Source organism: Mesoplodon mirus, assembly GCF_964341445.2.
Source record: "Mesoplodon mirus genome assembly, chromosome: 14".
In the NCBI taxonomy this organism is placed as follows: Eukaryota; Metazoa; Chordata; class Mammalia; order Artiodactyla; family Ziphiidae; genus Mesoplodon; species Mesoplodon mirus.
The window spans coordinates 83,311,255-83,338,137 of NC_138990.1; the positions used below are offsets into that span (position 1 = coordinate 83,311,255).

General features: G+C 41.0%; 2 protein-coding genes across 15 annotated transcripts in view; both read right to left on the reverse strand.

The window, feature by feature from the left end:
- The window catches only part of NFU1 (NFU1 iron-sulfur cluster scaffold), a 29,683-nt gene extending 24,677 nt beyond the window's left edge, over nucleotides 1–5,006 (reverse strand). Inside the window, exons 1-2 of one of the 3 annotated variants that reach the window (XM_082643335.1) lie at nucleotides 4,886–4,924; nucleotides 2,600–2,700 (exon numbers count right to left, since the gene is read on the reverse strand). In XM_082643335.1, coding sequence (XP_082499461.1) covers nucleotides 2,600–2,690 — 91 coding nt within the window. In that variant the 5' untranslated portion in view covers nucleotides 2,691–2,700; nucleotides 4,886–4,924. Of the gene's footprint in view, nucleotides 1–2,599; nucleotides 2,701–4,730; nucleotides 4,856–4,885 lie in introns of those variants that run through there. The other 2 variants (XM_082643336.1, XM_082643334.1) reach the window with 2 other exon arrangements.
- An 8,346-nt stretch (nucleotides 5,007–13,352) lies between these two features.
- The window catches only part of AAK1 (AP2 associated kinase 1), a 167,263-nt gene continuing 153,732 nt past the window's right edge, over nucleotides 13,353–26,883 (reverse strand). For all 12 annotated transcript variants that reach the window (XM_082643342.1, XM_082643344.1, XM_082643343.1 and 9 more), the window contains one exon: nucleotides 13,353–20,367. In XM_082643342.1, the coding sequence (XP_082499468.1) occupies nucleotides 19,238–20,367 (1,130 nt within the window). In that variant the 3' untranslated portion in view covers nucleotides 13,353–19,237. The remainder of the gene's footprint in view (nucleotides 20,368–26,883) is intronic.

Below are 26,883 nucleotides of genomic sequence, written 5' to 3' on the forward strand. Positions count from 1 at the left end.
AAAATAAACCTTCTGACTTAAAAAAAAAAAAACCAAACACCACCACCCAATTCTCTTCTTAGAGCAGTATATGGAAATAAGTTAATTTATTGAGTAATTATCATGTGCTGGGCATGGTGCTAAGCACTTTATGTGAATTATATCATTTAATCCTTACATCCTGCCAAGGAGGCACTGTTTTTATCCTAATTTATAAATGAGGAAACTAAAGCTCAAAGTCACTCGGCTAGTTAAGTGACAAAGCCAGGATTCAAGCCTGGCCAATTTTCCAGCACTGACTTGTTTAACCATTGTGCATACTACCACTCCATAAGTATTAGTGCCAAGCATAAAAGGAAAATATACTTAAGATCAGTCTTTCTATCCTATCATAATCCTCATATCACATATCTTAAGAAAGAGTAAAGTATCAAAAAACAAGTTTTATTTTAAATTAGAAAGAGATTAAATTTGGTAAAACGTATGGTTGGTATAAAAATGCTTTTCTTAACTGTTAAAAGAGAAGATTCTAATTTGACAGAGATTGTTTTTGCACCTCGCCATGCAGTTCCAGCTAACTGATATTGAGTCATTTCCTTGGTAAAGTAGAAATTGAAACTAAACTCCCATATATTTTGCTTAAGTCACTGTCCTGTAAAGATATTAGTTGGTGACTTGGTGACCAGGCAAATCCTAAAAAAGAAAAAAATGAAAAATGATAACCTCAGTGTTGAAGTACTTGATTTAAAATACTTCTACTTCCAACCAATAAATTCCTCTGACAATCTGCACTACAATGTTCAGATGGAACATTATATAAAGTGCTGCCGCCATTTTCTGTAAATACACAGAAAACAAGGTTCTTTTAACCCTGGCTCTGACCAATCATCTCTGTGTCCTTTCTTAATAATATATTGGTAACCAAAATCTCTGCACATATTAGGCACTCCACCAACATTTGAAGAATTAAACCTGGCTTTATTCTACTCAGTCCATTTGTGTAAAACTATACATGCAGAAAGAAAAATTTTTAGAAACACTTGAAGAACTATAAATGTAAAATATAATTTAAGAGAGTATAATCTACATATGTCTGAAATAGAAAATATGATAATATATGATATCACTACATAATTTTTTTTTTTTTTTTTTTTTTTTTGCAGTACGCGGGCCTCTCACTGTTGTGGTCTCTCCCGTTGCGGAGCACACGCTCCGGACGCGTAGGCTCAGCGGCCATGGCTCACAGGCCCAGCCACTCCGCAGCACGTGGGATCTTCCTGGACCGGGGCACGAACCCGTGTCCCCTGCATCGGCAGGTGGACTCTCAACCACTGAGCCACCAGGGAAGCCCACTACATAAATTTCAACAATGAACAAAGGTATTTCAAAAAAAGTAATTTGACTAGGTATTAACAAAATCATTCCAGTTATAGCCTAAACTGGGTTAAATTAGGTATTTCAAAAATGACTCTCAGATCCATCATCCATAAAGATCCTCTGAAAGTGTCATAACAGTTACAACAGGAGAGAAAGACTCTTGTAAAATAATCTTTCCTATTATGCTTGGTATAATAGGTAACAGATAAAAAGGTAGGCATAAGTTCCCCCTCAAATATAAATTAATGGTGCTTGAAGTCAATATCAAAGACTAAAATCAGCAGGTTTCCAATCTGAAAAGTCTAGATGACCACATAATTCAGTTCTACAAAATTTAAAAGTCTAATTAAAGTAGCTTAAGATGCTGAGTTACTCAATATTTATGCCTAAATTGTTCTGTGACTCAAGGAGACAGGAACGGCACTCCTGTTCTTGCCCCAGGATACAGGGGAGGTAAGGTCTCTACCCTGATCCAACTCATGGCATTAGCCAGAGTTAGCCACCTTCTAGAGTAGCATGGCCACAAGGAGGAGTTAAAGGTAGTGATGGAAATGGAGATGGGCCAAGAGCTGAATCCCAATTCTTACAGCTCCATAAGCACATATAGGTAGGCATTCACAGACAGACACACACACACACACACACACACCCTCCCCGACAAGGTTCCCTAACCACATGACAGTGGTCATATTGCAAAAATTTTCAAATCCTATATTTATACTTATTTCCAAGATTAAAGAAAATAAAAGCATGTAACATCAACAAGACTGTCAACAAAACCATAGTGATTAATGTTGACAAAAAAAGAAAAACTACATTCAAAGTACTATGTCTTAAGGCCTGGGTGAAAGCTAGAAACTTACTGATTTTAGAGGTATTCTTATGAAAATAAGGAGGGCAATAGCTTAAAATACATATGATTCTTTGAAACACAAACCCATTTGTAACTTTTCTATATTTTTGATTGAGAAATCACTTATTGTGCAACTCTTACGTTCTAGAAGATGTGTTACACAAGAAACTGAGATTTCATAGAAGTACTGGACATTGTATTCAGGATTCTTGAAATTTAAGGCCAAATGATATGTGTAAACAAATAATTACAGTAAAGTGTAGTTTATGGCAGAAAAAAATGTTATATTCTTTTTATAGGCATCTGAATAGAAAATTTTACAAATTCTCATTGCTTATGACCCACAAAATTTCATTCAGGCAGTTTGCTCTAAAAGAGATGAAATTTTACCTGTGTTACATAAGGTTGCAGGGAGTGGGAAAAGTGGTCTCTGGACAAACTGATGCAGAGGCTGTTTCTTAATGGTATATGGATTCATCATATGACAGAATCTACATTTAAAAACAAATAAAAATGACATTTTAAGAGATAATCTCTTAAACTCAAGTTTCTACTTCTCATATATAAAACAACCATAATGAAAATAACAAAGATGAATTTTCATTTTCCATCCACAACATTATTTCCACTCCCTTAGACAAGCAATATCTACAAACAATTTAAAAACAAGAGCTCAAGGGGAGATTTATAGCCTTTATCACTGAGTGTATATAGAATATACAATATCTGGTGGAAAGAAACAGAAATGCATCTACATCAGTGATTTATAACCTGGAGTTCCAGACTCTTAGGTATGCATGAAGGGGCAAAGAGCTACAAACTGTCCTTCCCATTTTAGATTTAAAAACAACTAGGTGATAGAGTCACATGGTTCAAAATTCAAAGGGAATAAAAGTAAATAGAGTGAAAAGTCTCCCTCCTTTTCTGTCTCTACCACCATGTTTCCCTGGAAAGAGACAACCTATGCTATTTGTTTTGAAAGGCATTTCAGTACCTCCAAAAGTCTAATAGAAAATATACTATTCTCCACCAAACTGCTAAAGAAGTCAACAGTCTATACGTGCTTTCTGACTGGAAACATATTGATGCTGCTTTGTAACTTTGGTTATTTTACTCTGAATATAATCATAATGAAATAACCAAAGTTACAAAACTTCCAAAGTGTTGACTGGCTATTTTTTTTTTCATGGATTTGACCAATTAAAAACAAAGGGAGAAGGGAAAATCAAATACTACTAGAAAAGTAAACAAAAGATGTTACTAGTGAAAAATTTTAGAAATCTGACGCAAGTTACATGAAAATGCAGTTTACTTTAAAATACTATTACCATCCATTCCAATTTTCATTTCACAGGAGTCACTGAGGAATTTTAAGCATATTTATGATCACTTTTTGTTTTTTACATTTCTCTGATTATTCTCAACCTGCAAACTCATAAAGAGGAGGGACTGTCTTCATTGCTGTCCCTAGCCACCAGCATGATGACCTACCTCAGTTCCTCATTTCCAAAATGAAGTTAATATTCACCGCTAACTCATAGACTGGGGCAAACATGGATCCAGGTAATCCATGTAAAGTGCTTACAACAGTGCATGTGTTCAATGTGTTCAGTAAATGTTAGCTACCACTATTATTAGTATGCGATAGGTGCCCAACAATGATTCATTAAATGGAATTCAGGTTTGGGGTGAAAGCATTTTTATCTATAGCACACTGCCTAAATCTTGGTTACCTTGCAATATGGAAGTACACCAAGGACGGAACTACACCTGGAATACGGAAATTTCCTTTCAGCCCAGGGAAAAGGCAGAATGGATACATATTCTGACGGAGATGGGTTAGAGTAATAAAATAGTAAAGGTGAGTTAAATTATTCCAGGAAGACATCTACTCAAAAATAAGAGAGGGAGGCAGGAGGTGACTAACAAAAAATCCTTCTGCAAACCTAATTATTTTAGGAAATGCATTTCAACTTAAAGAGCATCATTAGCACTAAAACCCCTAACACTCAGGGGGTCAACCCTTGTTAGGCCCTCTTCTCCTTTTGTTCCATAAGAGAAACCACGGTACAACAATCTATTTAATGTTCTCAGTGCCTTTCACCTAACCAGTGTTGACAGATGTCCCTGGGAAGCCAAACGCAAAGACAGGGCAAATGGAAAGACGAAAGACAAGGGAACTGAGTGGGTTTGGTGGGTGGGGCGCGGAAATCTAGAGTTCCAGCACTTAGATGCTGTGTGACTTCAGATTGGTCACGTTCCCCTTCTAGGTAGGCCTCACTAAGAAAATGAGTGACATTTTGACGTTCTGATTTTGTGTTTAAAAGGCAGAACGAATGCACGGGGTGGAAGGGCTGGAGGGGCCCCGATTTAAAAACAGCTCCTCGGTGAGGTCCCTACCGCCGGTCTCTGAGAGTCTCCCCACCACAGGGACTCAGGCACCGGGTCTCGGAGCCTGGGACAAGGCCGGCAGGGCCCGCCAGAACCGGGTCGCAGAGCTGCCTCACCGAGAGCTGCCCACCTCAGGGTTTAAACCCCCAACTTCGGCGATGGGGATGGACCCAAAGGCAAGGTTAGGGGCACTTCTCCCCACCCGGTGTAAGAGAGGGCGGGCGGGGAGGCGACCGCTCTGCTGGCTAAGCCCAGCGGCACCGCTATACGCAGCCCCGGGCTCACCACCTACCGCCTCCGCAGCCCCGCGGCAGCCGCCGCAGCTCCCAAGCCCAGGAGAGCCGCCGCCGCCATCTTGGTCCGAGCGCACAGGTGTGGGATAGGCAGCTCCAGCCCGCACAGCCTTCGCAGCTGTGCTCAAGCCCCGCGCAGGCGCAGGCCGGCCGGGATCTGGAAAGGCACCGTGAATAGCGCACCCTACCGGCCGCGCGGGGCTCTGCTGCGGATGAGCGGGGCGGGCTTGCGTAGGCTGTTTGAAATCATTACCTACCTACTTCATGAGGCTGGGCAACGGGGAAAAAAGAAATCCTTGCAAGAGGGAAGGGATATGGGAACAGATGTATATGTATAACTGATTCACTTTGTTATAAAGCAGAAACTAACACACCATTGTGAAGCAATTATACTCCAATAAAGTTGTAAAAAAAAAAAAAGAAAAGAAATCGTTGCGATGCTTGCGCAGGTGTCCTCAAGCAAGCACGAGGGACTCCGCACGCATGCGCGGAACCGTACATTGCTTTTCCCACTTAATAGGTGCTGCGTTTGCACAGCCTGATCCTGCGGAACATTCTAGACCCGCCCATTGCCTCTGGTAGGAACCTGCTTGCCATTCAGGCCCAGTTCAGTAACTGTCTCAAAAGACGCCCTGAAGCCTCCCCTGGGAAGGTTCTCGCCTTTCTCCAGCGAGCTGCCTGCTCTTCTCCCATGGGGCCCGTGTGGACCTGGGTTAGGCTGGGTTTGTGGACTCGGTCATGTTGGACCAACACGCAGAGAGAACTCACCTCGTGTGGAGCTGCCTTTTGCAGTATAAGCATAAGTATTGACTGATTTCCAGAGCAAAGTACAAAAGTTCGTTAACTATTCTCCAGGATCTTACTGGGGTAAAAAGCTTTCTCTAGGACAGCTGTTCTCAAAATGTGGACTGAGGGCAGCAGCCGCATGGGAACACGTGGGAAATGCAAATTATCACACCACACGTTAGACCTACTGAATCACAATCTCCGGAGCTGGGGTCCAGTAATCTGTTTTAACAAACCCTCCAGGTGATTCTGATGCAGGCTAACGTTTGAGAAGCACTGTTCTAGAAGATATACACAGAGGACTGGTTTCTGTAAGGGAAACAACACACCTGTTGTCGGAGAAGTTGAGGCTACATGGAAGGGGAGGCCTCTAAGGGGGTGGGCGGGGCTTCAGGCTGTGGCTGCTCTGGGGCTGGACACGTGAGCCTCCTCTGAGTGCATCTTACATTCTCAAGGCTGCGTGTTGGCTTCTGTCTTTGCTGACCCATTCTAGACCTCAGTGTCATCCACGGCTTTCCCCTTTACTCTCTGCTAGACCTTGAATCAAGTGTGCAGTGTGGCTCTTCCACCCAAGAACATACCCCAGTTAGGAACCATCTTGCTGTCTTCAACTTCTCCCTCTCTTATCTGTTCCTTCCCATAAGGAAAATCCGGCCTTGCCCCAAACCACCTTAAAACCACCACCTTTTCTTTTCTTTTTCTTCCCCCTGCAAAGTCGAATGGCATAAAAGAATTGTCTACACTTTCAGTCTCTAGTTTTTCACCTCACACTCTTCAAACCACCGAAAGCAGCCTTCTGTGTCCCACCGGTGTGGGGAGGGGAGCTGATCTAGTCAAGACCACCCACATCATCCATGTTGCTGAATCTGAAGGATCCTTCTTGGTTTTTACCTTTCTTGACCTATGGAGTGGAATGCTGATGGTCTCTCCCTCCCTTTAATAATCTGCTTCCTTGGCTTCCCTGGCACCACAACTGCCAATTTTTCCTATTATTTTTCTGGTTACTCCTTCTCCTTTCTCCTTTGCAGGATTTCATCTGCCCGCCTCTTAACTGTTGGTGCTTTGGGGGACCTCATTCCAGGTAGTACTCTTACCATTTTTGTGTGTGTGTGATTAATTGACAAACTTCAATTAATTGACAAACTTCAGGGAGTTATGCCAATTAGCATTTCAGTCAGCCACCAAAATATGTTTCTCTCCCTTGCAAAAACTGGATTAAAAAAATTGGGGGGGGGGCCTTCCCTACTGGTGCAATGGTTAAGAATCCGCCTGCCAAGGCAGGGGACACGGGTTCGAGCCCTGGTCCAGGAAGATCCACATGCCGCGGAGCAACTAAGCCCGTGCTCCACAAGTACTGAAGCCTGTGCGCTATAACTACTGAAGCCTGCACTCCTAGAGCCCGTGCTCCGCAACAAGAGAAGCCACCGCAATGAGAAGACTGCGCACCGCAACGAAGAGCAGCCCCCGCGCGCCGCAACTAGAAAAAGCCCGCGCGCAGCAACAAAGACCCAACGCGGCCAAAATAAGTAAATTAAATAATTCTTTTTTGCCAATTATTGGTCATTTACATTAAGTGGAAAACAAAACTGATTAGAAACAGCACATATAGTAACGATCCCATTTACGTAAAATAGTTTGTGTCTCTGAGTATGTGCTTGTATGTGTGAGCATAAAGTGTCTGGAAGGCTGACTGCCAGCCTCCTTTCTCTTTCCCTTCCCCTGGCTGTTTTCCATTCCTTAAATATGCTGAATTATTTTCCATCTAAGGGCCTTTGCATAAATTGTTCCCCTTCGGGGAACAGTGCAGAAAGCCACAGGCAACCCCAGCCAAGGAAAAGGACCACTGCTCCATGATCCCAAGCCCCTTCCTTGCAGGAGGCAGGTGTAGAAAGAAGAGGAGACTGGTCTTTGAACCTAACCAAGGGAAAGGAAGAAAGCTCTAAGGCAGATACAAGATGGAGGTTATAAAGACTTGGCTAGATTTTTTTTTTTTTTTTTTTTTTTTTTTGCGGTACGCGGGCCTCTCACTGTTGTGGCCTCTCCCGTTGCAGAGCACAGGCTCTGGACGCGCAAGCTCAGCGGCCATGGCTCACGGGCCCAGCCGCTCCGCGGCATGTGGGATCTTCCCGGACCGGGGCCCGAACCCGCGTCCCCTGCATTGGCAGGTGGACTCTCAACCACTGTGCCACCAGGGAAGCACTGGCTAGATTTTTTAAATACTTGACAGTTAGATAGAAAATAAGATAGTTTTTAAAGATGAAAGTAACCAGAAGGCAATGGGATTTGCCGAATTTCAATCAAGGAGTGAGGCAGGAAGAATAAAAAGATGACATTTAAGCCCTTTTTCTGATTGTATCTTACTGAACTCATTCTGTTCAAAATACTGGTTGTATATATATATTTTTAACCATTCCCTTTACTAGCTACTCCAAAGATATCCAGTTCCTCCTCATTCTTAGCAGATTTTACTTCACAGAGAAAAAGACAGAGGCCTTGGTGGTAGCAGTGGTGGCAACTGACTCTCTAAACTATTAAAGCCTTGCATAAACTCACATACTTATCTCTTTCTGCTGAAGGCATCCAGAATATACCACTTCAGGAGCTTTGTTTGGAACTACCCTTATCTACCTAAAAGTAGAGCCTCCCAAAAGATTTCAAGTGTTATAAATCCTCTCCCCAAGAGTCTAGCAACCAGGAAAGATTGACTCATCACTGAAGAGGAGAATTCGGCTCATGGATAAGAAATCACCTAAGCAGACATTCTCACAAAGCTATCATATCTCTATTCTCATAAGAAACCATTTATCTTTTCCTAAAAATCATTTGTTTTCCCATAGGTGTCCTTCTCCCCTTCTCCTTCCCCTTCTCCTTCCCTTTGATGGAAGAAATACTGAGGTATGGGGAAGTTATTCTGGCTTATACATGATTTGGCTTGAACTTTATGCTAACTGAAATAGTCTGTCTTATCACCTGTCAACCATATATTGTACACGTACTTTAACCATTGAAAGAATGTTGCCCACCATCCAGTTATATAAAGGGTTAAGTCACAGTCCACTGCTGTGGCTCACAGTGGGAGCCCTGAAGGGAATTCAGGGGGAAAAAAACAGCACAGAAAGAGAAAGACAAATACCGTATGCTAATACATATATATGGAATTTAAGGGAAAAAAATGTCATGAAGAACCTAGGGGTAAGACAGGAATAAAGACACAGACCTACTAGAGAATGGACTTGAGGATATGGGGAGCAGGAAGGGTAAGCTGTGACAAAGCGAGAGAGAGGCATGGACATATATACACTACTAAACATAAAATAGATAGCTAGTGGGAAGCAGCCACATAGCACAGGGAGATCAGCTCTGTGCTTTGTGATGACCTAGAGGGGTGGGATAGGGAGGGTGGGAGGGAGGGAGACGCAAGAGGGAAGAGATATGGGGACATATGTGTATGTATAACTGATTCACTTTGTTATAAAGCAGAAACTAACACACCATTGTAAAGAAATTATACTCCAATAAAGATGTAAAAAAAAAAAAAAAAAAACCAGCACAGGATAAGGCATTCTGCATTTTGAATAAACTGGCCCCTAGATAGTTACATTCAGACCTCAGGAAGAATTTCAATGACCCTAGATTCTTGCATCTTCCCATACATAGAAGGTCACTAAACTCGTTCACTTGAGAGAGCTGTTCCTTGTGACTAGCAGTCATCTTTTATCAGGATCTATGCTTGACCAGCCAAAAACATCATATATCTCTGGGCTCCTCCCCTACCTCTTCAGAACAGTCTTCTCAGAGCTACTGAGAGGCTGTTTCTCAAGCTATAGTCCTCAGTTTGGCTTGAATAAAACTCTCTTCTATTCTTATTTAGATTGTTTATTGATTATTTGCAGCAGCACCTTATTAAGATGATATTGGGTTGGACAAAAAGTTTGTTCAGGTTTTTCATAAAGCCCAGGTTACGGAAAAACCCAAACGAACTTTTTGGCCAACCCAATATATATAAGCCCCAAATTCTAACTGCCTCCATGAGTTATATTTTTCTGTGAACGCCCATGTAAGTATGTGAATAAAAATCTCTTTCCTCTGTAATAAGCTAAATGGGAAAAGAATTTGAAAGAGAAGAGATACAGGTATATGTATAACTGAATCACTTTGCTATACACCTGAAACTTACACAATGTTGTTAATCCACTGTGATCCAATTTAAAAAAAAAAACTCTTTTCTCTTGCTAATCTATCATTTGGAAGTTTAATTTGCCAGCCCTCAAGAGCTGAACCTAAGAGTGTAGAGAGAAAGTTTTCCTCTCCAACACTGCATTAATCCTACCTCCTTCTTCCCATAGCAGAGGAGGCATCTTTCTTACCCAAAGCCAGTACCTCCACCTGTGTTCTCAGTCCATCTGCTTCCTTACTCCCCCTCCCAGTCCTTAGGGAATTCGCCCAATTTATTATTTTTTTAAGTAAAATTTTTGTTCAGAATATATTAGATTTACACAAAATTTGCAAAGATAGTACAGATTGTTTCTGTTTATCCCTTACCCAGTTTTCCCTGTTGATAGCATTTTACATTACCATTATACATTTGCCACAGCTAAGGAACCAGCATTAACCAACTCCACAGTTTGGCATTATTCTCTTGGTTAGACTGGGGTTATGGGTTAGGGGGAGGAAGACCATAGAAGGAAGTGCCCTTCTCATCACATCATAGGGTTCGTGTTATCAACATGACCTATTACTGTTGCTATTAACCTTGATCATCTGGCTGAGGCAGTGTTTGTCAGGTTTTTCCACTGTGAAGGTACTCCCTGCTCCTTCCCCTTCCATACACTACTCTTTGAATGCACAACCCACACTTAAGTTTTGTGGAATTAAGCTCCACTTTGGGGAGATGGGGGAGCTAAATAAATTAACTGAAATTCTTCTGTATATGTCTTTTCTTCATTTATTTATTCAGTCATTTTTTATATCAGCATGGGCTCATGGATGTTTACTTTATACTTTGTTGTAACCTAATACTATGTTATTTATTTCATTGCTCAAGTTGTTTCAGCTTTGAGCATTGGCAGTTCATTCAGGTTGGGTCTGTGCCCCTGTGATTTTTATTTATTTTTTTATTTATTATTATTTTTAGCACTCCTTTACTTTCCAGCACTACAGATGCTCCTGGTTCATCTTGTATATTTCCTGCTCCAGCCCTAGAATCTTCAGTTTCTCCATGGAGCCCTGCTTCCGTGGAGAAATTCCATTAGAGAATCGTATTTAGAAACGAAGATCTGGGTGCTGGGTGTGCTTACTTTTCATTTTGTTATTCTTTCATCTTCATCTGCTCCCTCTCTACACATTGTTTCTCCTTAGCTGCTGGCATACAGACATATTCAAGCGTTTCCCTCGTTAATCCTTCTTTATCCATGTTCCCCACTGGCAAGCTCCCTAGCTCTCTCTTCATTTCTTTTCGAGCTCTTAGCATGGTCACATTTTATATGAATTTGAAAGTGTTATATGAAAGATTAGTAAAGTCTCAACTCGTGTGCAAAATATAAAATAAATACAAATATTAAAAACTGTCAGGTAAAGCACAATTTCAGGTGGGCTGAGGGAATTGTGATATTGCCACATGTTGGTGCCACTAAAGCTGGTGAATCAAACAGAAATAGCTAACATTGATTGAGCACTTAAAGTGGGCCATTTTCTAAGCACACCTCATAGCAATCTATATCATGGGCATTTAACGTTATCCCCATTTTACAGATGAAGAAACTGAGTCCCTTAGAAGTTCAGTAATGTTTCAAGATTACACAGCTAGGAAATGGTGGACAAGGGATCAATTTCCTATGCAATGTATTTCCATTTTATTGTAATTATATTCATTGGAGTCCAGCCTTTTCTATCTACATTTTACAATGGAGATTTATTCATCAATTTTTAGTTCATTTCAAATTTTACCAACGGTTTCTACTACTGAGTTCTCTTGTGGCCACTATACCTACTAAATTCAAATTTCCCAAATCAAAATTTTGATTTAAAATGTCAAGATTTCAGTCTTCCATCAATTTTTGATGTGCAGTTTTAGCTGTTTTGAATTTTACTTGAATATTTCTACCAGTAATATTCATCATAAACTGAAAAAAGGCTGACAGTTTATATTTAATTTTTGATTACTCTAAGAGAAAACTGTGATCCATTCCTCTCAGATAATGTAAGGTTTCTCTAAAGAGTGAAAAATAAAATATGTCCTTGGGGTCAAAAGGTCCTCCTCAAAAACAGGATGAGGCATGGGAGATCTGGTAGAACTACTAATTTCACAATATCTGACGTTAAGAATTCCACATGTAGCAATGGCGTTGGTCCCAAATCTCAGCACTGGAATACTGGGCTGCCTTCTGAAGGGAATACTTGGAGTCCTTTGGGCCTCTGGGCTAAGCTTACATAAAAGCAGGTTGAAGAAGTACTTGGTCTCCTTCCTTGTAGGCTGACATACTTCAATACGAGGAAAGATAAACTCGAGGAAAAAATACATGATGTAAGGGGAAAGATCTTTATCTTCAAATACAGAGAAACAGGTCTAAACCATTTATTCTTGGCTTTTCCCTGGGTCTCGCTCTGGCTCCTTCCACTTGGTTCTCACCTAGGGGACAATACAAGGGCACCTCCTCCCTGGCTGGTCTCTTACCAACCAGTCTCAGGGCTGGCAAAAGTGAGTCATCAAAGGGTGTATGCAGAGAGACCACCCCAGGGGAGCTGGAGCTTCTAATTCTAGCTCTCCCTACAATTAAGGCAGAGATAAGTCACCACAGGTAAGCTCTGTCCACCTCTGCAGAAGGCTTCTCCTGCATCTCAGTGGGAGTGATGCATCTGAAAGGGTTTCCCCCAGAACAGTCCGAGTCACCGATAAGGAAGACTACTTTTGGCTAATGAGAACTTGAAATAGAAAATACATAAGAACTTCACATTGTAGAACTAGGTAGGGCACATATTTAAAGATAGATAGATGAATCAGATATTAAATAAATCTTCAGAAAAAGTAGGCAACTCTGGCTTTATTCATGCATCTTATACTAGAGCTCTTTGGATCCCTGGATCTTCTTTGAACACCATGTCTGTGAACTCAGCCCATTACCATTTCTCCCTGAATCACGGATGTCAAGCTCATTAAAGCTTTGTTATTTTCTCAGATTTGGAAAGGAAATAGGCAGGAAGGTTTTCCCCACAGTATGGATTTAAAATTTTTTAGGTATAATCCACTTCCACTCAAGATTTCTCTCTTTAGTTTCTTATGGTCTCTCTTTAGTGATTTTTTTTTGAAGACTACATATTAATGCAGGTCACATTCAGATAACACATTTTAGAAGTTCACAGGAAACTTTACGTTGCAGGGAGCTCTGTGATTTCCCCAGCTCAGTCCTTATGGCTCCATTATCTTTTATTATTTCATTTATGCCTCCACAAACATCTAGATGAAAAGCAGGTCTCAGGAAATAACAATGCCAGCATTGGAAACCAACCAACAAACCAACCAACCAATCAACCAACCAACCAAGAGTTGCTCTTTGAAACTTAAAAATGCAGAGCTAGTCTTGGTACTAAGTGAAAGGTGCTTATGGAGTCCTTCAATCCTAGGAAGATCTGACTTAAGAAATAATACAAAGTGTAAATCATTTATTTTAATTAGGTCCATTTTAATAAAGTGTACAGGAGTTTACAACTCAAACAAGTATTCATAAAAACTATCAGATACATAAGATAGCTCACACAAAGGGTGCAATAACATAAACCCAAGAGTCTGCAAAAAAGAGGTATTGCAAGAACTGTTAAGATTAACTCTATAAATGTTTTTTCCCTTTCTCATGTTCACAGACCTTGAGATTGTATGCACATATTGTTTCCTGAGGTCTGATGACCTCAACACTCTTTACAGCTGGGTCGACCTCCTCATTCAGTCAACTCAAAATATAGTTGGTAGGAGTTCGTTCACCTCTTCTGCATGGAACGAGCACGGTCCTTGGCCTTTATTCCATTCCTATCCCCTAACAGATGATGTTAAATATTCCCTCTTTCAAAGTAACATATTGCAGGCCTTTTAGTATTCTGCTCACTATTGCCCTCCCAATACCACACATGAGAGTTTAGGTCAAACCCTACTGAGTTTTACCCTTGTGGATGAGAAGAGCATGCTTACTGTGGAAATGAGTCTAAGGCAATGGCTGCTTTCTCTCACCTTTGTCCAGTACAACTCCAGTTCTAACTCGGTAGGCTAACGGAACTGAATTCACTCATTTCAAATACCTACTGTCACCTCTTGGTATTCTTGGGATGCCTTCATTAGGAGGTCTTTAACACCATGGCAGAAAGCATGAGGATACACACACACACTCCAATCACACTCCTCAAACAGGAGTCTTTGGTTGACTCAGATACACCTGACTTGCCATTTCAGAGTGGGAAGGTGATATTGTCTTCTCTCACTCCCCAAATCTCACTTTAACTGACATTGGTTAAAAAAACCACTTCTGTAATTCCTTACCAAAAGGAATCACATAGATTCCTCTAACATGTATATATGGATCTATTAAATGTAATGTAGATGACACTGACTTAATTTCAAGAAAAAAACATTGTTATTATAAACTCAGAACACTGTTTCACTCATATTGAGGTTGCAGAGAAGTAACTCAGACTAAATTTCTTATGGAATTACAAGTTATAGGAATACTGGACTAAGCCACTAGTGTGCTGGTTAACATTTAGCTTCTTTTTTTGGCTTGTGGGATCTTAGTTCCCTGACCAGGGATCGAGCCTGAGCCCACAGGAGTGAAAGCACAGAGTCTTAACCACTGGACCACCAGGGAATTTCCCCATTTAGCCATTTTTACAAGCTATTCTAGAGTCCCTTCAAACATAAACTTGCCCCTGCATTCTAGGGCACTCTGGGCCTGTGTTAGATCAAGGTAGAGAGCGTGAGGTTTTTGGGCTGTGTCTCCAGAGTAAGGCTGGGCTTCTGCGAACCTTCCTTCATCCTTTCTTCTAGTCCATAAGAAAAGGGGAAGGTGAGCCATTTCACTCTTATTTGGAATTATTCCAGTGTGGTGAGATTATCACAGGCTAGGCTAAAATTTAAGAGAAAACTGTTTACAGTAACAAGGGAGGCAAATAAAAATTAGCATCATCATTCATTCAGTCATACCTCTCACTCCCCACTTAATTGGTACGATTATAATAGGGGAATGTCAAGTGAGGAAATTAACAAGGAAGGTGAGCCAGGAAGACTTGCAGGGGTAGAGAAAAGGCAGGAAAGACCTGTGTCTGGCAGTTTAAAGATGGGATCTGGGCATCACATGTGGGAGGCCTGTTTCCTAATAAAGGTCAAGGTGCAAATGAGGCTGGTAGGACCAGGAAGTCAGAGAGCAAGATGGCATCCTGGCAATCAAGACACTGCCAGTGTGGATTCCCACATCGAAGCTGAGCAGCTAGTTGTTTTCACAACCTAGCAAATTTATCTTGTAGCAAAAGAACACAAAAACAATTCCCAGCCAGATACTACTTTTTATTTTCAAGCATTTTGAAATCCTTCCTTAAGTGAACTTCACAAGTTTGCAAGTGTTCTGGTGGTTAAAACAAAAAAACCAACCAACAAACAAGTAGTCGACAGTCACTGGAAAAAGCAAGAATTTAAATTTACATGATTACATTTAAAATCTTCATGTTTACTCCAGAAGGCAGGATTGGAGGATTAGAACTCAGGGATGGCTGTGGGCATTTACAAGGAGCTCTTGCCTCCTTACAAGCTGTGGTCTTTTCAGAGGCTCTCCTATGTACCTTTCATCAGAATAATCTGGGTTCCAAATTTCTCATATAAAACTGCATCTGTGTGACCAGCAGCAATTCCGAACTTGACTGGCCTGTGTTCTCCAATTTCAATTCCAAATACACAGCAGAGAATAACATCTTTCTTTATTAAAGGGACCCAAGGGACTCCAATTTAGGTAGTATCCTTCCTGCTAAAGAGTGAGTTGGATCTCACCTTTCTCTAGTTTCCTATAATAAAATTTCCTATTTGATAGGATGCATACATACTATATAACCTATGTTTTGACAACTTCCTTAGGGAAGCAAATATAGCATGATTGAATTTCTATTGTCAGAATGACTCTGGTGATTACACCTATTTTACAGAAAACTAAAATCCGCTACCTTTTGAGTCAGCGAAATGTCCACCAAATAGTTGAAAACATTGATGTACGTGTATTCTAAAACTTACTAAATAATGGGTCAATAAGATACTGGTATTTTTCTTGACAGTTCAGAAAGGTTGCCAGGTTAAACTCAGACCTAACGTGGGCGTGTGAATACATATACACCAGTCCACACATATGAAATTTTCAACTCACAATGAGTGGGCCCAGAATGAAATGGAGTTTGTGACCTAGATTTCTTTGGGTCCTGCCCTGCATCTGCTTCAAGCGTCAAATTTTGTTCATTCCATTTTCCAATCTAACAAGGATTTGGAGCTAAAGGGTTATCTGTATGTGAACCCAAGAAACAGACATGCTAAATATTTTTCACCACACATAACTTCATTAATTCAATAGTGCCTGTTAGTCCATTAATGTGGATTCTTTAAGAGTTCATTAGTGCATGCTGCGGGTCAATGCTTTCTCTCTAAATGTACTCTGGCTCATTGTGCTCCACTGAAATGAAAGGTCACAGGTTCCTGCATTCCATATATGTGTAAAGCAAGTGACACACAAAACAAACCAAAACAAGTAGTGCAGTATTTTGTTGACTATATGTTTTCTTTTTCTCCTTAGGGTTAACCTAATGCAGTAGTTGTTGGAAACATGCATTCGCTACTAATTCAAAGCACCCTGAGCACTCCTGATTCCCTTAAAACGAAAATTTTCCAGATTTCCAGATTCAGGATGGACTCTGGCAAGAACATTTTATCTTTATTATTTTTTTATTTTTTGGCCACACCATGCAGCATGCGGGATCTTAGTTCCCTGACCAGGGATTGAACCCATGCCCCCTGCAGTGGGAGTGTGGAGTCCTAACCGCTGGACCGCCAGGGAAGTCCCAAGAACATTTTGTCTTTAAATGATGCATTTACCCTATATGATCCAAAGAAAATCAGCGCAGAGTTCACTAGTTATTAACTAATAATTAATGTAATCCGATAGTCCTAAAATTTTCATGCATCATTCAGTAAGAACAACACAAAAGTCATTTGCATGTGTTTATATTCATTTCTTGTTCAAAACAGGTATTTAGAGTCTCCAGCCATCATAGGTCTCCAGTGAGAATAAAAAAGGATTACAAGCACAGCTTGACAAATGATTCAATTATGTAATAAAATTACCAAGATTTTATTGATTTTCACCTTGAGAACTAAAATGATCAGGAGGGGAGTGATCAAATAACTAAAGGAAAGTCATTTTGCAGGGCTGTTACAGAGGTAATCCTGAAGACCTCTGGTGAATTAGAATGACCTTCTGCTTTAAGAGTTTCTGGGGTGAGAACTCTCCTTGAATATCCCCGTCCTTTTCACTCCTGCACGTGAAGGCTTTAATTGATAAAGGCAAGGGAAGAGTTTGGGGTGCTAAGTTCCACACCTGTTAGCCAAAACTATTCAACTGGAAAGATGATTCTACATCCATTGTTACACAGAAAATTCAGAAATGATCATTGGGAGAAAAGCCCAATGAACATTTAGCATCCGTAAAAGTGAAGGATCAGCACTGCTGAAACCTCAGTTGGAAAATCATTGCTAGGAGCCCTGATCCAGTACCTATTATTTAAATTTATCTTTTAACCTGGACAGCTGAAATAGGTGGAGACTAAACTAGAAAAAGTCTTGAAAAGTATCTGTTCATATTTTACTGCCAAGATCCCTGAACTTCAAATTTAAAAGTATGACACTTAACTGCAGTTGAGTTTGGCATTCAGGCTTGATTCTTGGCCAAATTTCCCATAATTCTTAAATCATTAATCTGGGTTGGTAAGCAACTCTCCCAACATCTCCAGCTAATGGAGAAATCACTAACATTTACTACAAGTCACAGGAAGCTTTCAAGTTGAAATAGGAATCTGAACATCTTCAGCAGAAATCTTCCCACTGAGACGTAAGTTTCATATTAAGGCACTAATAATAAAGGGTATGAAAACAGCCAAGAGTAAGTCAGATCTTTCCAGAAATACAAGACATTTCAAAAACACAAGTGAGGCACCTATCTGACCTACTTTAGCATCCAAGGGGACAGAGAATCAAAAGGTTTTCATGGCTGGCTGGTTCAGCTCTTTTCCTTTCTCCCAAACTTATTTACATGTCTCAGATTTCTATTTCCTCAAGAAGCAGTAGACAAAGGTGACAAGGATATGGAAAAACAAACAAGCAAATCTAGTTTGTAGCCTAGTCTCACGATTAATTAATTTTGTATTGACAGCATGGAGTGCTCAGACCTAAGGTTTTTAAGTACTTTTTAAAATTACTTAGACCACAAACCCAGTGGTTGGAACTGTAACAATGTGCTCTTTTCTATTGTTCTGAGGGGGAACTGTATAAGGATAATCAATTTTTCAAGCCTGTGTAAATGGAATTTGTTCATAGCAAATTCTAGAGGGAAAAAAAAATCTACTTAGAAACTTCAGTTCCAACAGGATTTTCCTATACATTCCAATGAATTCAATTTTGCCATGAGAAAAGAACTCAATAAAAACAGGGTTCAAGTCAGTTAGGTCAGGAGACCAATGCCAGCAAATGAGTGATTGTGGAGGTACGCGAGGTGGGACAGGGTTTAGCTAAAGGAAGAATGTTTCCTGTGCACATAGACATGCACACACATAGCTGTGCGCTCACACGAATTTTTAAAGTGTGCACATGGGGAAGGCTCAACACTATTAGACATGAGCATAGATATGTTTGCATTTCTACAAAGGATCTGACACACGTCACACACCCACAGACACTCATGCACGAGGACCAGTGTGGCTTGCACAGACTCAGATCCAGAGAATCCTTCTAGAGCTGCCGGCTTCACAGGAATGATTAGTATCTGCAGGATTACACTTCCTTTTGATGCGCAGAATTTTTATCTGGCTTTCTTTCCTGAAATATACCCTTTTCAAGAGTATGAAACCAAGTCCGGGAGGAACTCATCTTGATTCCTTGATAGACATGACTCAGAACAGCAACTACAGGAGTCAAACTAGCAATAACATGGCCCCTTTGGGAAGTTATTTCTGGATTTACCGGGAAGTAGTTCTAGACTTCAACAGTTTCTAGGCAAACAACAAAAAGCAGAGCTTTGGGTGGAGGTGGAGATGGAAATGCCTGAAAGTCCAGAAATCATTATAAACAAAAGAATTGAGCATAACTTAAAGGAGTTTCAACTAAGTTATCACCTCGACTGAGTTTGCTGACTGAAGAATTCCTGCTGACTCATGGAACTGAAAGATAATAATTGATATGTCAATATTTCTTCTTGGGAAGGCTCAGCTGGGAGTGATGTGGTGGGTATTAAGGGTCGGGTAGAGACAGTGGCCTAAGGCTCAGGTATGGCTCCTAAGGTTTCTGCTTGCCCGATTTCGAAGGAAAGGGCGCTAAAGCAAAAGGATCAGCAGCTGGCAGCTCCGTAGTCCTGGAGGAAAGGGATGTGATGGAAACAGAGCCAGCTATCGACTGCTTATTGGTTTGCGAAACAATTTTGTAGGCAGCGATGGGCTGGGCTTCTGGACTTGGCTCATCTTCCGGGCTATAGTGACGGGAATATTTGGATAAAGACTGGGGGCGGAATGGTTTGCCAGCCACGGGGCCTGAGACAGATTCTTTCTGGGGCTGAGGTCCTTTGTTTCTGTCATTAGGATGGGCCCCAGATTCCAGAGAGGTGCCCCTGGGAGACACGCTGTCAAGATGGTCTGCTGCTTGTACAGAATGGGAGGGGTGGTTAGACGGTTGGGCAAAACCAGCCATGGAATACTGAGCTCGGACAGAGGGATGCACGGCTCGATCAAGGCCCGGGAGCAGAGGGACGTCATTGGTCTGACGGAGGAGACCGGGCTGCGCAGGAGACTCCGGGGAGGCGCTCTGGGCAACGGTTAACTCCTCCATGCTTTTCTTTTTAGTGAAAGGAGCTCTCAAAAACACGTCCGCCTCCTCTGGCTGGGAAGGAGCCACACTGCCCTTGCAGACAAATGGGGCTTTGGTGAAAATGTCCACGTCATCAGCGGGAACCCTCGAGCTCCTGAAGGGAGCAGTGGCGAAAACATCTGGCTCACCAAGTCCATCAGCGGTTGGCTGCGTGAGGGCTCCGAACTGGTTCTTTCTTCCACCTTGCGCTGCCTTGGCTTGCTCAGGAGAGACTTCTGGCTGAGTGAAGGGAGTGGCTCCTCCCAGCTTCCCCTGCGGAGGCTTGCAGCTCTCATCCTCTTCTGACGACTCCAAGAGGAGAGGTCGAGACCCACTGCAGTCCAGCATGTCCCCCTCGAGGTCGGTCCCTTCCTCTTCACTGCTGTGGAATGAGCTGTTGCTGGAAGGGCCATCTCGGGCTAAGTAGTCATATTCTAAACTGTTCTGAGTTTTCATTCCAGGTACTCTGGAGGGGTCTGGATACAGGGGAAGGCCTTTAAAACCCGTTGATTCTTTAAAGTGCTCTACGGTTATTACAGGATAGGGATTGGGCTCTCTCTGGATACCTAGAAAAGCACAAAACGCAGAATTAATGCACAGGTCCGTTCAACTCTCCTTGGAACATTTAATGGTCCACCCGTGGCAGAAACATTGTGGAACCAAATAATAGATGTTGAAAATGGAAAAGGAAAAACAGAAAAAGAAAAGTCAGGCAAGGAAACTGCACACAAACTGGAACACAACCAATCACGGTCTCACATTTCGGAACACGATAGGCACGATGCACAGGAAAGGAGATGAAGATGTTAGGCACAAAAGACACTCAGCGTAACTACGCAACGCTCCTACGCACGGGGCCAGGCACTGACACCTGCTCTACCTGGTGCTGGCTCAGGATGGAGTGAAAACAAACCATCTCCACATCCGCCATGACAGTTCTGGCTGATGCAGAAATACTGTCTGGGGACAAACTCCAATCAGATCGACATGTGGTCATCTGTTCCACACTGCCTGTAACTGAGGATGGAACCTTCCCCCCGCCAAAGCAGCAGAACGTGGCTGCTTGATAAATGCAAAATTACTTGATGATTTACATCATGAGCACTATTCAAACAGCACAAGAGTGCCTCAAATATGAATACTGAAGGCACTTTCTAAGGGGAGGAGACATAATCAAAATCATATTAAATCCATCACCTTCAGCTAGAGTTGCCCTGGAATTTTGTTTTCAGTCTTTTAAGTTAGCAAAGATCTCCTCTGCTTAAATGAATCCATCATAAAGTTCTTTAAGCAGAAGGAGTAAAATGCACAGGTAATTACAGAAGTATTTGCAAACTCTAATAAACGAATCTATTTTTATCTAGGTAGAGGTGCCTCAGGGTGCTCTGGCTTTTAAAATCAAATAGACAATTATCAGAATGCAAGAGAGCTTACCTTCCAAGAAACATTAGCAGGTTAGAAGTATGTCATTGGGCACATGTTAGCAAGAGGGCAGGAAAAAGGCATATGTAACTAAGCAGGAAGAATCCAGAGAAAAGCATGGTTGGGGGTAGAGATATCATGTCATCATGGGTTTTCCAACCCACCAGGGTAAGAAATTATAGGTACCATGATTTGGACTCTTATAGATGACTCAGAACCTCTGTACAGCAGAAATTCAATCATCCCCTCCCCACGTTACCCTCTCCCCTTCTAAGCAAACCTTTAGGTACTAGAAACTTCTGTTAGCAATTTCCCCCTGCTAAAGTTTCTGCTTGAATTAATCACACAGAACACAGCAGAAGCGGCATCAAAATCAATTTATTGGGAAACCAATTACTTAGAGGCATTACATTGTAAAGAGATGTAGAGAGAGGTCTGAACATTTTAGAAGATACTGTACAAAAATACTATGTTTCTCTGAATCCTGTAACTTTTTAGCAGTGCTTCTTTTTAAACAGTTCTGACCTTAAATATTGTTTTCAGAAACAAAAAAGGTGGGTCCCCCCACCCACCCCGCCACCATTTTCATTTCTCTTTCTAGAACTCTCAATGTATTTGGTGAATTCCAAATTACAGAGTCTTTAAGTTAAATTCTGTACTGGTGCCAAATGGCTTTCTGAAGAGCATATGAAGAGGATAAATGTTTCCTTGCGTTATAACTTTAGTATGTACACCCATATGGTGATAGGAAAGCATTAGTCAGGGGACAGGAAATAAACGGAACACCTTCTCCTTTGCAATATATGTGGAAAGACATAATTCTAATCTCTCAGGCAAGTATATTGATGTCAGATCTGTCACAGTGATTCCCAGATGATGATGTCTGGGGGGAAATTCAAATGAAATGGGGCAGAGAAGTTTTCCAAGATAAGATTTGCTGAGCAAAGTGGTATGAATGGCCCCCCAAACTCCTTGAACCACTTTCTAACACAGTATCAGTTGGACAGTTTTTAGTTCCCAAAATTAAGTCATGACTTCTCATCTTCTAAAACCACCCTAAAAGCTGATGTGGTTCTGTGGGAGAGCAAAATACCTCTTAGGAAAACACTGGCAAATTTAGTCACGACCAACTCTGGCCACCATAGGAACCAATAATGAAAATGAACACTAGTTTGACTGAAGCTAGTGTTCTGGGGAAATTTAAGTGGAATGTAGTCAAATCAAATTGTGTGCACAGACCTCCAAAAAGCAGCTACCTATAGAACGCAGGGCATCTTGGATGCCTGCAGTGTTAGAGTACATTGTGAGAGCTGTAAAGTACCAAGTAGGGGTACCCATGTCCAGAGTCAGACAGGCTAGAAGGGCATTCCTAACCTATCTAAGTTACTTATGTTAAAAAGTGAGTTCTTGGTCCATTGTAAATCTGCCAACTCAGAGCATATTCTATGACCTTCATGATGAATAGGAAAACTCACACCTAAAATTGCGACAACTTTAAAAAATTTATATAGTCACAAAAATACTATAACATCAAGTTTGAAAGGAGAACTAGTCTCCAGTCCTTCAAAACAAGGCCAGACCTACTTCATCTCCCTCTTTGAACATGAATCTGCTCTACAGGATTGGAAAAGCACCTTTAAAGGATTTTCCCTTGAAGGCCAGATCTCTTAACCTTTCCATTCTTTTTAGAGGAGGTGCAGTATGACCAAGGCTGAGAGCAACCACCCTTTGTAACCCTCCAAGCCTGGCGTTCTGGAGAACAAAGACACACAGAGGGTATGGGGCACGCAGACATCCACATTCCCTCAGGGAATTTTGGTGGTGGCAGCACAAGAAACAAAGCAGTCAAGAGAAGGACAGATTCTAAATAACCGTAAACAGAAGATAGACATTAAATCTTGTTGGCAGTTACAGGGTTTTTTTTTTTGAATATGCGTGTGTTATTGCAGGGAGAGAAAGCATGTATTTTCAGGGTGAACAGTCCTTGTGTATGAATATAGCCTTGTACTGTCAGAAAAACATGTTGGAAGCAGTCTGCCTACTGGCAACGAAAGATTTATACTAATTTAACCTCAGTGCCTTGGCCCAGTTCCTTTGGAAACCAGTGGCATGCAGAGCAGATGCCCTGTGACCAGAAAACTCAATAAAGCTAGCCAGTTGTTCTTGGGGTAGGGGTGGGGAGTGATGGGGGGGGGGAGTTGGGCTTAAACCTGGGACCTGGCCTCACAGGGTCAGGGTCTCCCTTATCAAGCATAAGGGTCTTCCTTATCAGGAAGCTTAAGGTACGGCATTTTGCTCTAATTTCCTCAAATTAAGTCATGTCTCTTTTCATTTTGCTTTAGCACATTAAATTAAGCAAGAAGTCAAAACACACTTCTTTTTCTTGCTCTGATGTAGGACTGTGTGCCAGGTTAAGTTTAAGCACACTTTTTGACACTTCCACTAGGGATAACTCCATTTTAGTCTACTTTGAGGCTGCAAATTAATGTCGATTTCAGTAACAGCTTATATGCTTCAGAAAGAAGGCATCCTCAAAAGTATTTGATGCTTTGGCAACTATCCTCACCAATTCCCTATTAATTTCCAAAGCAACCCAAAGTGCTGAATAATTTAGAATAGGTTTACCCTGGAAATTTTATCTGATGGACAGTGAGGGCCAGTGTTTCCTAAAAAAGAATGAAAATCTGAAGACTTAAATTTCAGGCTGGATATTCCTGAGTGCAATATATCATACGTGACCAGAATTTTACTTTCTCCCAAACTATAAAGCGAAATAACAGTTATAGGGAGTGTCAAAGACATAATTCTTGCCCCAAACTGAAGGTGAAGTCTTGGAGTATCGGGAAACCTTCTCGTATAGTTAGCAAATAGAAAGCAAAATACCCTTTACTAGAACTTCAGAAATGTAGCACCAAATGAAATTCACACTCTGAGCTGAATCAGGGAATCAGGAGATGTACATCAAACTAATCATTTCCATGACCTTTTGCTTAGATAATAAAATTAAGCATTGGGTCCTACCATATGCTGTGGAGTTGCATTAAAACCCACACCTGGAGAATAAGACATTTGATGGGGGACAACACTGGCTAGAGACGCTGGGTCTCTCAAGACAACGGAGCAATTAAACAAGAGATATTTCTCCCTGGGCATAGAACTGCCGTTGCCAACATAAAATGTTTAATTAAATTGGCCTGGGTACATTAAAGATTAAATTAGAGGAGGGTAGCTGCAATTCTGTGCTCCCTTTTACAGCTCCATGTCTGGTCATATCAAATGCAGGCTCACAGGGGTTTTATTCTCTATGACCGCAGATGAAGCCGGGGTAGCCACGACTCATTAAAATGTCCTCTGCACGTCTCTCATACGTGTCTGCACTTTCCTTGTGCACAGGTGCTTATGGTCACTCAACAATGTGTTTAAAGCCTTTTTACAAAAATGGGTTTTCAGATCAGGAAAAGAGCAGCTACTGTAAGTTATTTATTTATAGCTCTGAACATCATGCTCCTGTTTTAACAGATAAAAGTCTTTATTTTTCTGTATGTTTACATAAGAAACTTGTTTACAGACTTGTTTTTTATACAATACGTGTGTAGCAAAGTTCAAATTTCACATTTTTCTGTATAAGATAGCTTCATGTACCTCTGTTTGCTTTGTCTTCTTGGGAGGACAGGATAAAGGTCTGTGGTGAATACACATCCATGTGATGAGGGCGTGTGCGACAGGGCAGGGAATACTCCTAGGGCAAGACTACATCAGAGTGGGAACCAAGAAGATGTCTTCCATTTCTAGCAACTACCATGCTGGTGCATAGATCAGCACTGTCCAAAGAACCTCTCTCCCCCATCACAGTGAAAGGAAACCCAAGAAAACAAAATGGTATCTTGTTACAGATTATTTGAAATGGAGGCCATCTGGGATTCATTCTGACTCAAGAAATCCAAGCACATCCAACTCCAGGAACATTACTAGTGGGTTAAAGAAAAAGGCTAACTTTGTGCTGGTAAAATTACAGTCTCTTGAGAGGAATAAAAGATGGCTTTGTAATATCTGGAGTGTTTCAGTAAAGGTACCATTTTATGTATCCATCTAATAGTTTCTCTGTTCTGCCTGGCAGCCTCTAATCTGCTTAATTCAGTACTCTGGGCAATCCTGTCATTTTTATCCCCAAACTGTAAGTTCATGACTACAGAATCCTGAATCTTACAGACTGAGAAAGCTAAAGACTCCTGGAACTATAGACAAACATCGGCATGGGAGACTTTATTTTGGCCGAAGGTATCTACAATGTGCATCTGTTCAGCTGAATTCATATGCCTCCATACCTCTGGGCTGAGGTCAACCCCAAGTCTCCTCCTTCCCCCAGCACTACTGAAGGCAGAACTGTTCCTGGCCTGGGCGGTTGTTGGGGAGAGGTTGTGCTGGTTTGAATCACTTATGTCAGGAGAGCCCGAAAAAAGGATTAGAAACAAAGCTAGTATTTCATCTTGAGAAAAACAGGTACTTTTCCTGGATTTGTTCCCCTATAATTATTAGCAATCCAAGTTCTATAATTCTAATTTGGGAAGAGCCAAGTCCCGTATCAAATGACACTGAACAAAGTGACCACCTCTTTCAGAGGTATTTTAAAACCCCTATCTTTCAATTTTCCAAACCATACTAAAGACAGGTGAAATCATATCAGTTCCCTTATTCAGAATATTAAGCGAGTTAAGACTGATTGCTGTCGCATTCCATTATAAGGTCCTCTCTGGGAATTTTCAGTGAATTATTCATTCTTCTTACTATCTTCAATAGTAACCACGCTTCAGCTTAGGCGAGTGATTTTGTTTTTTGGAAACATCTAAATGTTATTTAGAACCAAGAGTGGTGGGAAAAGATCAAGAAAGAGAGCATACTACTTTCAGATGCTGAAAGCGATACTAATTAGATAATACAACTGATTTTCTTATGTTTTATAATCTTTCTTGATAGTATTGAATATTTCTAAGGAGAGGAGTTTCAAAAATAACATAAATGGTGGCAGCAACATTAGAATAAGTATTAGTTTCCCAAGTAAAACCAGATGCCTTTGAAGGGAACACTCAATTAGGTACCACAACTCTGACATGTCTGCTAAAGAAATCACTAATTATAATCATATTTCGAAGTGTCTATTTAAACCTTATCTCCTCTGAGGGCTGTGTTTTTAAAAACACTGGGACTTGAATTTGGTGATCTAGTTATCTGAATGCTGTAAAGGGAAAAAAAAATCCAATTGGTGATGTTTTCTGGTATAGGTACTACTTTTGCACAGCTGGAATAAAAGCAAATCAGAAACATATGCTTACAGTTATTTGTCCATTTTTAAATGGCAGATCCTCGACTATACAGTTTTAAAAAATTGAAATCTTCTGATACTGTTTTGTTGGAATAGGTAGATACGTGTGTGTAATATTTAAAAAAAGGAAAATCTATGTCCAAAACTCTGTGATGATGTATGGGTCTCTTCAGATAACCAAGAGAGAGAGCAACCCAGGTTAGTGAAAGCCCATTGTAATTCTCTAAAGTGTAAATACTGCTACAGTAATAGTAAGAGCTACAGAAGATAACTGAAGAACATCAGGATTATATAAACCCTTCATAGTCCTCCTAAAGCATCATAATAAATACTTAGAACC